Here is a 13,211-nt window from a genome sequence, read left to right as displayed (position 1 = left end):
GTGTAAATAAAAACCACCATTTACCTTGTACAAATGAAACACAGGGCGAGTTACTGCAAAGATGAGGTTGATGTTATTTTCTGCTAATTTCTCACTGAGCAATCCCAGTGAAGGATAGTCCTGAAGGGTGGATAAGTATAAGAATAAGTATAAAGTGTGAAGAAGAACGATGATGGCAAATGATAAAATAAATTGACATTTCAATGGAACATAATGATTTCTGTTCAAAATGTTAAGAATAATGTTGGAAAAGATTTGCTAGTAAAAACATTATTTCAGTTTACCAACGTATTCGCTGCTGTATAGCTGCCCTTTTCATCCAGGTGGCAAAACCCATCGTTAGGTTGTGTAATTCCTGCAAGTTGCCCATCCAGAGCAAGGTGAGAAGCAGCATCAGTTGCAAACACCAGCAAATGAGATGCCTCCTTACGCCAGCCAATGCGCTCCTGCACACAGATGAGCACGGCCGATGGATGACAATGAACAACCTTACTAAGGTGATCTGTGGATGGTGAATAATCTTTCATGTATAAGCATATCTTACCAAGAATAAATTGTTTATGACAGTTCAGATTAAATGGAACAGAATGACTTCAGGTGATAAAAAGAAAACCATCATAACAATAATCTTAAAATCCAAGATAAATGTTTATCGGCCCATATGACATTTTTTAACATTATAGCTAATGCCAACAGTTATGATACATTATTGCAAATTACAAGAAATCACAATAAAAGTTGTAAATTAGTGAATACAATATGTGAAATTAGTTTTCATCAGCTTGTTCTGCTGCTTGAAAGTCTACGAGTGGGTTCAGAATGGCACAAAGAAAGCAACTTTCAACAGAACAGCATATGAAGACTCAAACTATGTGAGAAGAAGGGCACACTGTGAAGAAAATAGTAGATATGCTGAAGATCTCCCACAATGTGTGAGGTACATTTGGCAATGCCTGAAAGAAACTGATTCATCACAAGAAAAGAAAACGCCAGGAAAAGCCAGAAGAACCTCCCCAAGGCAAGATAATAACTTGAAGTTGCTCAGCTCCCATGAATGCCAAAAATCAAGTCAGCAGCTGACAAATGAGCAAGTCTGAACATGAACAACTCATCCAGCATAGTGGACAGAAGGGTGATTGTAGCAGGTAAGCATGACAGAGTTGAGGCAAAGAAACCACTGCTGAGACCACCGAATAAAGAAAGAAGACTGAAATTTGCAAGGTAGCACCAAGATTTAGTAAATAAACAATGGAATTGAGCACTCTGGTATGATGAATCGAAGTATGAAGTTTTTGGATTTAAGAGATGCCAGCTAGTGCAGCGAAGACCCGGAGAACGTTATGACATGCAATATTAGCAGCCTATTGTTAACACATGGGAGGCTCTGTAACTGTCTGGTGTTGTATCTCAACTTTTGGTGAAGGAAAACTTGTTGACATCAATGGGATGCTAACAAAAGAAGTACAAGCAGATACTGCAGCATCATGCAGTTCTTAGTGTATATCATTTAATCGGAAGAGGATATATTTTCCATCAAGATAATGATCAAAAATATGCTTCCAATATACTAAAACAGTCTTTGGAGAACAAGGTTACAGCTGGTGTGATCCATGTGTTAGAATGACCACCCGAGAGTCTGGACATAAGTCCCGTGGAGGCTATATGTACGAGATTACCTGGAAACAGAGAACAAGAGGAACTCAACTAACCTTACAGAACTGTGGAATGCACTACAAGATAGTTGGCGCAATATTCCTGGAGAGTGCTTCAATCGTGCTTCCCAATGCAGGAAGCATGGGTAAATAAAATAGCGATGGCACTCAAGAAGGCAAAGAGTGGACATACAAAGTATTGACTAATACTAAAAAAAATGACACTATTCTTGTTATTACCATGTGCACGAAGTGCAAAGCAGGGTAAATCAATAGGACCACTTAGTCTGTCTATCTGTATGTCTACAGACGTGTCTATGATCGAGGAACTATTTCACTTCAATGAGATAATATATTTTGAACACTGTAAAACACAAATCGCAACACGAATTGGAACATGAACTAGCAGTTTAACAGGACCTTCCCTCCGAATTTGGCAAATTGTACGGAATCTCGACTTGAGTGCACATGCGTACAGAGGAGTGCAGCAATTGCTTCAGTCTGCCTGCCTATTTGGCAGTCAAACTAAATTATAAATCATTCAAAACAGGAAACTTGCTGATTTTAGGGGCTTCATAAATGACACATAAAACAGGCATTAAGAACTAATTTAATGTGTCAATTAAGGTGGTGTAAAAGACGATGCATCAACGTAAATCTCCAATTTCTTTTTTTTTCTACAGCCTTTCAAAGTTGTATTTTATTTAAATTGAATTATATACTTGAACACTGAAGAAGAACTCTTTTGTCAAGTTGAATATTTTATTGACAATGATAATGGCATTTTATCTGCAACCAAAAGGGAAAATAGACAATATTAGTCTGATTACTTTCACATGATATGGTACACAGGAAAATGCCATGAAATAACAATGAAGATCTCATATCAGCATTTGCATGTTCAACGTTACTAACTGGCAATATACAATTGCACTAATGATAATAATAATAATAATACGAACCAATGATAATGTCCAACTATAATGAATAAAATAATAACGGAGAAATGCACAAGACACTAGGACATAGGGCAATGACAATCACTCTTCAAACACTAGAATACAAATCACCTTGTTGCCATTTTCAAAAACCTCAAATTTAGCCGCACTTGGACAAAATATTATGCAATTTTATGTCATTTCGAACAATCAAATTAGCCTTTCAGCATTGGGAAATATTGAGATTCAGACAAAGTTGCGGCTCATAGGAAATGTAGTTTGTGCTTGGGAACTCCAAGCAAGAGTTTAAAAGACCCTTCCCATGTCCTTTTCTCAAGACTGCACAGGGTAAGGTGTTCGATGAACTCTGTAGTTTACTTAAGCAGCTTGTTTCACGCACATTTATGAACGCCTGCTAATTTACAGAAATAAACAATATGACTGGTATCACAGATAATTTGATGGATTTACCCCAAAGTATGAATATTATTGGAATAACCCAAACTTTTGCGCATTACTCGACAGTATATAGTTTGGTGTTAAGTAGAAATACACCAAGCTTTGTTATGGACTGGCAATAAAACTGAGTATGCCATGACTTTTGGTAAAACAATGTACACATATCGGATTGCCTATTGGGTAGACTCATCATTCTTGTTGGCCAACATTAGTAGGTATATAAAAAGAAACACCCAAAAGGGACAAGACAGTCTAACAAGTGGCATTACAAATGTCAAAGATGTAAAGCCGCCTTTTCAAGATGTAAAGCCGCATGTCAGAAGGACCCAAACAACATGACTATAAATTATAAAATAAACAACGAGAGAGTTTATAGAACATGTTACCCACTGTTCAAGTATATACTTCAGTTGAAATAAAATAATGATTTTAAAGTTATAAAATAAACAACGAGAGAGTTTATGGAACATGTTATCCACTGTTCAAGTATATACTTCAGTTGAAATAAAATAATGATTTTAAAGTTAGTTAAAAAAAATTCTGGAAGTTTAGCGCTGTTGAAGAAATCATATACACCACCGTTATGCACCACCTTATTTAACATGTCCAGGTACTGCAAAAGTGGAGATTCTTGGAAGTCACAAGAAGGCGATTTGTGTTCTTCAGTGTTCAAATATCCTTACTATAATTCACGAACCGGTGTTTGTGTGTGTGTTTGTCCGACAGTTCTGGGCTGATTGCATCCAGACTTGCTACATATGATCAGCATGACCACAATTAATGTATGAGGGTATTTTTATCTTTGCCGGTGGTCTTGGGGGTGAAGAGGTGGGGGGGGGATGCAAATTGCAAATTCCCTATGTCAATGTTTATCGTGTCGTGCCATCTCCAGGTCTCCAACATTTATGTTACAGAATTCTTGTCCCCATATTTTCCAGTGCAGTGAGGTGTTTTGAATTATAAACAGTAGGTATGTTTTTGCTTCATGCTCATAACCCAGGTTATTTTTATTTTTTTTGCCTATACAGAGCTGTCAATTATCTATGCATTGCCCAAATAAAGGTATGCATCAGAAGAACGTGCTGCATGCTTGGAACAAGATCGCCCAGAGGGCGGGTACTATGCTAGTATAATTCAATTTTAAATATAATAAAGAATGTAAAGATTGTATAAGAAAATAGGGGCAATACCCCTGTGCGCTCACCTGGTAGCAGCTGGGTAAGAAAAGCAGGGAACCACTGGTAGGCATGGATGACCCACAAAATATGTATATGTAATGGAGAAGAAAGTAACTACCTTTTTTATTTTTTTTTACTGCCGTGAACAAACTTTGGTGCATCATCAAATTTGTGCGTGTAGTTTCTAAGAAAGCCAAATACCAATTTTTTTTGGGGGGGGCAACCCCCCCCATAAACCCTGATTTTTAAAATAGTGTGTAAAAACTTTGGTACATCACGGGTAATGAAGACTGTGGTCAAGTTACATCGAAATTGTGTGTCGTTTCAGAGAAGAAAGCAAATACATATTTTGGGGGGAAACCACCCCATACACCCCCTTAGACGCCAACTTTTTTCTCATGATGTGAACAAATTTTAGTATAATACAGGTGATGAAGGTTATGGTCAAGTTTCATTGAAATTGTGTGTGTAGTTTCTGAGAAGAAAGCAAATACATATTTTGGGGGGCAACCGCCCTGTACACCCTCTTCGACCCTGATTATTTTTAATGTCGTGAACAAACTATGGTACATACCTGGTGATGAAGGTTGTGGTCAGGTTTCATCAACATCACATGTGCAGTTTCAGAGAAGAAGTTGCAAGTGTTTGTGGACGTACGTATGGATGAACGACGTGCCATCCCATAAGCTCCCCGGAACTACGTTCCAGGTGAGCTAAAAATTAATTCCGGAAGTTTACCATCGTTTTACCACCTTTGACGCAGTGGGTATTGTACCACCCTGTCTAACATGTTATATTAGTTATTCATGCCTGTTGTGTTTGTCCTTTATGACGTTCTTAAAAACAGCAAGTTTACTGTTTGGAATGATTTTCAATTTTGTTTGACTACCAGGCAGGCAGGCAAAGTAAAAACATTATCTCACTCTTCTCTGCGCACGTGCAATCGGGAAACAATTGTGAGACAATGTACTGTTAAATGGAAGGCTTGTTTTACAATTCATGTTCCAATTTGTGTTCAAAGTATAACATTCAATTTAAAGGAAGTTGTTCCTCGATCATAAACTGATGTTTGTAAACAGACGGACAGAGAGACGGACAGACATTAACCAATTGCTTAACCCCGCTTTTCGCTTCGCGTAAGCATGGTATTAAGGCCGAAGTCACATTTGCTCTACGGCGAGGAAACGGCGGCCGCACGCCCTCTGAATTGACAGAAACGTGCGGTGGCCACAGAGTTTCTGCGGTGGCCTCAGGGTGGCCCTACGCCGTTTGGCTATATTTTACAGGTCGTAAGGTCGACGTGGAATTACAGCGCGGGGTTATAACTTTTTCATTTCTACGTTCGCTGTAGCAATTCGACAAGCCGAAACAAAAGAACTGGTAAAAAAAAAAATTAACCCATTCGTTACCGTCCGTCTGGCCACACATTCAGCTTAGGGCCCCCTTGCGGTCCCCCTGCGGTCGCCTTGCGGGCACCTTGCGTCTGCCTTGAAAATTCTATGGCCGCCGCAGGAACGCCCTAAGGTCACCGTGCGACATCAAATCAAAGACCGTACGGCACCCCCATGTTTTCGGTCTCCACAATTTGTAAATACGCCGTGTGGCTCCCCAGAAAATAAAAACATATGTGACTGCTACATTGTGTGACCGTGGAAATACTGCGGCCGCTGTATAATTGCTAGTGGCCGTAGATTTTCGAGACCCCAAGGCTTCTGTGGCAAATGTGACTTAGGCCTAACCAAACTAGAGAGTTCATAGAACACCTTACTCCATGTTGTCTGAAGAAATAAGGACACTGGTGGGGTCTACAAGCAGCAAATGTGATTGGTCGTGATGACATAAAATGCCATAAAAGTTTGGCCAAGTCCTGCTGAATGGAAGTTTGGAAAGTGCCAAAAAGGCGATGTGTTCTGCAGTGTTCAAGTTTATGATTCAAATGAAATAAAATAAAGATTTTAAAGGCTGTAGAAAAATGTTTTTGGAAGTTTACCACCGTTGATGCAGCATCTTATACACCACCTTATTTAAACCTTACATTAGTTCTCCGTGCCTGTTGTTTGTGTCCTTTATGACATCCTTAAAAATATCAAGTTTCCTGTTGAGAATGATTTTCAATTTCGTTTGACTGCCAGACAGGCAGACAGAGTAAAAAAAATCTCACTCTTCTCTGCACATGTGCGATCAGGATGAATTCAGAGCCAAAATACTGTGGAACTACAGGTTCGTTTTTGGATTCGTGTTCAAAATACAATATGGAATTGAAATCAAGTTGTTCCTCGGCCATAAAATGACGTTTATAGACAGCCAGCCAGAAGTGAACCAATTGCTTACCTCTGCTTTTCCCTTTGTGTGCACGGGGTAATTACCCCCCTATGGAACAAACACAAACCACACATACATTCACAAATGGAAATGAGGCAATTGGAGAACTTAGCACTAGTTGTGATGACCAGGAAAGGCAGGCTGTGGTACAGCAGTGCAGTTTTCCTTCAACACAGCCGCAAGTGGGGCGATCAGGCGAGATAGGTGTCAAGCAGTCCGCCACAAGACCAACATATGGCAGAAGGAACAACTACCAACAAGCCACATGGTTCTTTTGGGCCTCAGCCCCAACTCTGCCCCATAGGCGAGGCATTTCAATGGATGAAAGGGACAGGCCAATTCTGACATCATACAACGTGGCATCCTATAATCATGGCTGCCCCACTACTAAAGTACACTGTTACAGAATAGCGAAGAGTCATCAGGTTTGTACTTGTAGAAAGGTGTCAGCGATCTGACATTCTTATGAGAATGACTGCCCAATATGATAACAACTCTATGTCATGTTAAAATATGTACAAATGATGTGAACTGTTTTGAAAAAGATTGACGATCATGTGCGAAAAACAAAAGCCTGGATGACCATTTTCTGCTTCTCTAGTGGACTCGTACAGTCCCATTTGACAAAGAAAAAGAAAAATAATTACAAATAAATAAAAACTGACACCATGTACCGTGCACACGCTTGTTTGAAGAATGGCGTCAAAGCCTCCCTCTGATGCATCATTGTTTCTTGCCATCTGCACTCGTTGCACCTGTGCGTTGAATTGTGCAACTTGGTCAGTTAATGATAAAAGGTGACGAAATGCAAAGGTGGGTGCACATTTTGGTGCACGCTTGTACCTGTAGGGGAGAAAAAGCAATTTTCAATAACCCAGACAAGTACTTTCAACTTCTAGCAATGAAACAAGAAGCTATTTCATATTTTGGTGAGTGTGATTTTCCTCACTTTTTGAGGTTAATTGTTGAATATGCAGTTTTCAAAATAACTGGCATAAAATAACTTCTAGTGAACACTATAAGGTAATCACAGGAGCAATATCTAAAGTAAATGATGCTTTCATGCTCTGGCTTTTCAATGAAGAAACAAGATAAAGTCTCACAAAAACAGACTTCATTATTCAATTGCTAAGGGTTGTGAAAATAATCGGTGTGTGTGTGTGTCTGTGTGTCTGTGTGTGTGTGTCTGTGTGTGTGTGTGTGTGTGTGTGTGTGTGTGTGTGTGTGTGTGTGTGTGTGTGTGTGTGTGTGTGTGTGTGTGTGTGTGTGTGTCGTTGGTTGTTATCTCCATATTTGGGTATCAGAAGATGAAACGGAATCCTCTCAGGTCTCGAAGTATCCACCTCCATTTCAGTTAGGCCTAAGTCACATTTGCCACGACGGCCGTGGGGGTCTCCAAAATCTACGGCCACTAGCAATTATAGGGCGGCCGCAGTATTTCCACGGTCACACAATGTAGCAGTCACATATGTTTTTATTTTTTCAGGGAGCCGCATGGCATATTTATAAATTGTGGAGACCGAAAACGTGGGGGTGCCGTACGGTCTTTGATTTGATGTCGCACGGTGACCTTAGGGCGTTCCTGTGGCGGCCATAGAATTTTCAAGGCAGACACAAGGTGCCCGCAGGGGGGCCCTAAGGCGAACGTGTGGCCAGATGGACGGTAACGAGTGGGTTATTTTTTTTTCTTTACCAGTTCTTTTGTTTCGGCTTGTCGAATTGCTACGGCGAACGTAGAAATGAAAAAAGTTATAACTCCGTGCTCTAATTCCACGGCGACCCTATGGCCTGTAAAATATAGCCATACGGCGTAGGGCCACCCTGAGGCCACCTCAGAAACTCTGCCGCCGCCGCACGTTTCTGTCAATTCAGAGGGCGTATGGCCGCCGCATCCTCGCCATAGAGCAAATGTGACTTAGGCCTTAGGGATCATGATTCATGGACCAAGGTGTGAAGTTTTCTTGTCAAAGTTTTGTTCCGAGTGCTCTTTTGAGGATCGTCACTGAACCCTGAACAACTGTAGTTCGTTTGTCGTAATATTCCCAGGGATGGTTTTTTTAATATCTCAGTAAGGTTTTTAGATCCTCGTGGAGGATCTCCAAGTCTAACTCACGTTGTTGTTGTTCATCTTCTTCTTGTGGACTTTTTTTGTTTCACAGCCTACAGTTTTCATAGAAACTTCCTGAAACTTGGCATATATATGTAAAAATACTCTGCGCAGACATTAACGATCTCCGATTTTGAAAATTCCTCCTAGAAAAAGAAGTTATGACGTCAAAATATCTCTGCTAATGGAAATTGCCTAAAAAATTATCTCCGAAACTAGGCAAGCTTTTTGAATTCTGTTTGTGGGAATCGAACAGGGCATTAACAGAGATGAATTACCGCACATATGATACATCACTATGACGTCATATCAATTTTTATGACGTCATTCCTATTTTTGACATTTTTTGTTTCACAACCCAGAGTTTTCGTCGGATCTTCGTGAAACTTGCCATGTATATGCAGAAAGCCCACGCACAGGCAGTAACTATCTCCGATTTTGGAAATTCTTCCTCATAAAAAAGTTGACGTCATATCGCCGCTAATGGAAATCGCCTACACCATTATCTCCAAAACTAGGCAAGCTGTTTGAATTTTGTTTGCGGGAATCAAGCCGGGTATTAGCACAGATAATTTATCGCAAACCTGATAAATCACAATGACGTCATATTCGTTTTTATGACGTCATCATTAAGAGGACGAGGATCTTAGCTCATTTGAGCTTGCTTTTTTAAATAATTTCTGTTACTCCGATTATCACTGGTACAATTTTGGCACTCTTCACCTTCCAAGATCTTTTCAATTCATTTTTGAAATTTTGGTATTTTGTCATTTTCTTGATTTCTGCATTGTTTAGGCCAAAATCGCTGGGTACTGTAATCTCAATTAGCAATTCATTATACTCTTTCTTGCACATAAGTACGATATCCCTTCGCAATACTTTGTTGTCTATGTTCATGCTCGATGAGATCATCAGGTCGTACATGAGCGTTACTTCCTTGTTTTCAACGATTGCTTTTGGTTCATGTTTCCATGAGGTTTCTGGAACTGGGATGTTGAAATTTTGCAGATGTGCCAATGGACTACTAGACATACTTTGTTGTGCCTTTGGGTACACAGCTGTTCTCACATGAGTCTTTTTACATCCCAGGAGGAGGTGACTCGTGCTTTCTGTTTCTCTCTTGCAGAACTTACACATGTCCGATTGACTCAGTCGCACAATTTTCTAAAATCTGTTGGAATAGGTTATTGATTTCTGCTTGTGGCCAGTTTATTATTCTGCAGCTCGACTGGAATACTGGTATTGTGAGTTGGTTCATGTCGTTGATTCTGCTCTTTGAAGAGAGATATGTTTTCAGGATCAGCCTCGTTCTATGCAGGTATTCTTTAGTAATTTTTGCGCATTTGTTTGTGACATGTTTGGTGGCCCTCTTCTACTCCGAGGTATTTGTATGATCCTCTGTTGTTTAGCTCCTGCCTTGTTGTATTTAGGTCGATTTTTATGTTGTCCATTCTTATTTGGTCTACCTTGTATGAATATGCGATTTGCACATTTATCAAGACCAATTTCCATTTGAATATCGTCAGAGTACTGCCTCAATAATTTCAATTCTTCTTCCAATTTTTCGTCATTTAGTGCAAAGAGTTTTAAATCATCCATGTACAGTAGATGTGTCACCTTTCTTGTCTCTTTGGATGGTGTGTGTGTGTGTGTGTGTGTGTGTGTGTGTGTGTGTGTGTGTGTGTGTGTTGAAAATGTGACAAGATGAAGCACACTTTAGGTTCAGCCTTGGAATTCTCTTGAGATCCTGACGACTGTAGTGGGATGACCCTGATGACAGAATAAAATAAAATAAAATTTGGGAAATTTACACCGAAATTTTGGTTTATGCCAAAAAAAAAAACATTTACACCGAAAAACCAAACTTTATGGACACCAAAATTTTGGATCATGGATGAGTTAAACAACAGAGAAGTGCAATTTCAAAGATTGAGGATGAAAGGGGATGAGATTTAATGCAATTTGGGGTTGTTGCCGCTTGGTGGCGATATTGTACCATAAACCAAATGGATTGGATCAATGCACTGTATGTTTGTACAACTACAGGGTGTCCCAAAAAATATACAACTTTTCATCTGCAAAGAGGATGGTCATTTTTAAAAAGCTATATGGCTGCATAGAAAGCTGAAAGGTCGAAGTTTATTGTACCAATGTCAAAATTGCCACCAAAATTTAAATTTTGGAATAGAATCGTTTTCTTTTAGACCACATGTTCGACGTAGGCTCCACGTTGTCAGATCACTGCCTGCAAACGCGTTGTCATGTTCTCCATCACTTTGGGAAACGTTTCCTGAGGAATGTTCTGGATTTCTCGGTGAATATTTTCCTTCAGCTGATCAAGAGTCTGAGGCCAAGGGTTTCCATAGATCCTGCCCTTGAGATATCCCCACAAGAAGAAGTCTGGAGGAGTAAGGTCAGGTGAATACGGTGGCCACTCAACATCTTTGTAGAGGGAGATAAAGCGGCCCTCAAAATGTTGGTTGAGAAAACGCCTTGTTTCCTTGGCTGTATGGGGCGGTGCCCCATCCTGCTGGAACCACTGGGTTCTCATCTGGATCAGGTTGTTTCTCCTACAGGCCTGAGTACGTAGCTCAGGCAGATAGCATTCCTGAATCATTTCGCGATAGTTCCTCTGGTTTACCGTGCAAGTGTGTCCCTGGTCATCTTCAAAGAAGTATGGACCAATTATCCCATACCAACCAACCGCCACCCACATGGTGACTTTGAGAACAGATCGAGGAACCAGTTCAGTTGATGCATTACCAGGATTTTCAGTTCCCCAGTACAGAAAGTTTTGCTTGTTTACCTCCCCGGACAAGTGAGCATGGCATTAGTCAGTCATGTGAAGTTTTTTGAGGAAGAATGCATCTTCCTCCAACTTCCTGAGAACCAATTTGCAAAGTCTAGTCGTTTGTGTTTCTGTTGATTAGTAAGCACCGTTTCAGTTTGAATTTTGTATGGAAAGGCATGAATGTCTTGGCGAAGGATCCTCTGAATGGTGCTCTTATGAATGTTTGTCTCGGCAGAAAGTCGTCGAATCGATTTTTTTGGACTCTGAACGACCGCCTGTCTCACCACTTCCACATTTTCTTCACTACGACCTGTCTTCTTCCGACCACTGTGACCCTTGTGAAAGTCACATATGGTTCTCACATTGGTAGACTTTGCGATGGTGCACTTTATTGTCTGAAAGTTTGGTGCATTTCGCAAGTGGATACCGAAATGTCTCGAGTAAAGATGTTGCACCTGTATGACACTTTTCGTCTGGTGCCAAAGTTCAACAATTTTCGTCCGTTGTTGTACGGTCAGTCTTGGCATATTTCTGGTGCTTGCTTGGTATCAAAATAAACTTCAGGGTCTCTGCAACAAGAAATGAAGCATGAGTGACAAAATTACCACTTTTTAGGATCAAACGAAGCATTTTAAAAGTTATATACTTTTTTGGGACACCCTATAGATTGATGTACATTTCTTCATCCTTCAAGCCTATATCTCTTATATTAAAGAAAACTACTTTTATTTAGTTGCTAACTTCTGCCCAACTCTTCAGTGTGTCTGATGGACACACAAGTCATGATTATTGTGCATTCAAAGCCAAAAAGCAATGCAAACTCGAACAACGGCTGGAGCCTGGAACCCTCAAAGGCACCATCAGGAATAACAGCTCCCAGAATAACAAAGGGGAAAATGGCAAAGCACGGTAGGCTCCCAAAGGGGTAAAGGAAGTAACGTAGCAGTTAAAAATAACATCTAAACAAATAATTAAGATCATAGGCAATGTCGAGAGAGAAACAAACCTTTTTTATTCAATATAAAGGCTCGTTGAAGAGTGATGTGACATCGGGTAAAAAGGCAATGAACTGACAGTGCAGTGTGGCAGTGAGGAAACATTTGGAATCATGAAGCAAAGGGAAGAACGAGCAGGAAAAGAGGAGAGCAGGGGGAGAAACACTGCAACCTGCAAGTGGGTTGGGTTCAGATAGATAGCGTTATTGAGGGTGTAAAATAATGTATGGATGGAGAAGATCTTGGTACACCAGATGCTTGAAGCCATGGAAGGAAGTGTGGGATTGAACAGTCTCAGTAAAGTGGATCCACAAATGATAGCAAAGAGGAAAATAAAGAATTGAGGTGTGCATTCAGCCTGGATATTGAATGATTAACCAGGAGGGGGTTATTGGAAGAATTTGTATATGCTGAAGTGGCTGGGGGAGGAAGAGGGGAGGTTCAGAGGGCTGAGAGAGTAGAGGGAAATAAACTTGAGGAGAAGCGGTAGAAAACAGAGATGCCACAGACTTGCTTTGTGATGTGATGGCAGCCTTGTCATTGCAGATGCATTCCTATTAATTTTTGTATTTGTATACACTATACAGTCAAGGCTCATGCAAGAGCGAGACCGCAGAATGGATCAGGATGCAAAAGAACAAAAATAACAGCAGAAATAGAAGGGGGAAATGCCAACAGTAGGGCTGAGGGACAAAATAGACGAAAACAGGCAAACAAGAGATGTGGGTAATGATGAGGGATAGGGAAGAACGCAAAGGGTGGGCAAGAT

General features: G+C 40.4%; 1 protein-coding gene across 3 annotated transcripts in view; it reads right to left on the bottom strand.

Moving 5' to 3' along the window:
• LOC147014276 (integrin beta-5-like) overlaps window positions 1-13,211 on the bottom strand; it is a 110,902-nt gene that overhangs the window by 61,449 nt on the left and 36,242 nt on the right. For all 3 annotated transcript variants that reach the window (XM_085852112.1, XM_085852114.1, XM_085852113.1), the window contains exons 5-7: window positions 7,224-7,392; window positions 285-446; window positions 25-120 (exon numbers count right to left, since the gene is read on the bottom strand). In XM_085852112.1, the coding sequence (XP_085708238.1) occupies window positions 25-120; window positions 285-446; window positions 7,224-7,392 (427 nt within the window). The remainder of the gene's footprint in view (window positions 1-24; window positions 121-284; window positions 447-7,223; window positions 7,393-13,211) is intronic.

The sequence above is a fragment of the Eptatretus burgeri genome, chromosome 13 (assembly GCF_056783735.1).
Source record: "Eptatretus burgeri isolate ZD-2024b chromosome 13, Ebu_testis_v1, whole genome shotgun sequence".
In the NCBI taxonomy this organism is placed as follows: domain Eukaryota; kingdom Metazoa; phylum Chordata; class Myxini; order Myxiniformes; family Myxinidae; genus Eptatretus; species Eptatretus burgeri.
Note: the sequence above shows the minus strand (reverse complement) of the source record. Positions and strands in the feature narration are given on the sequence as shown.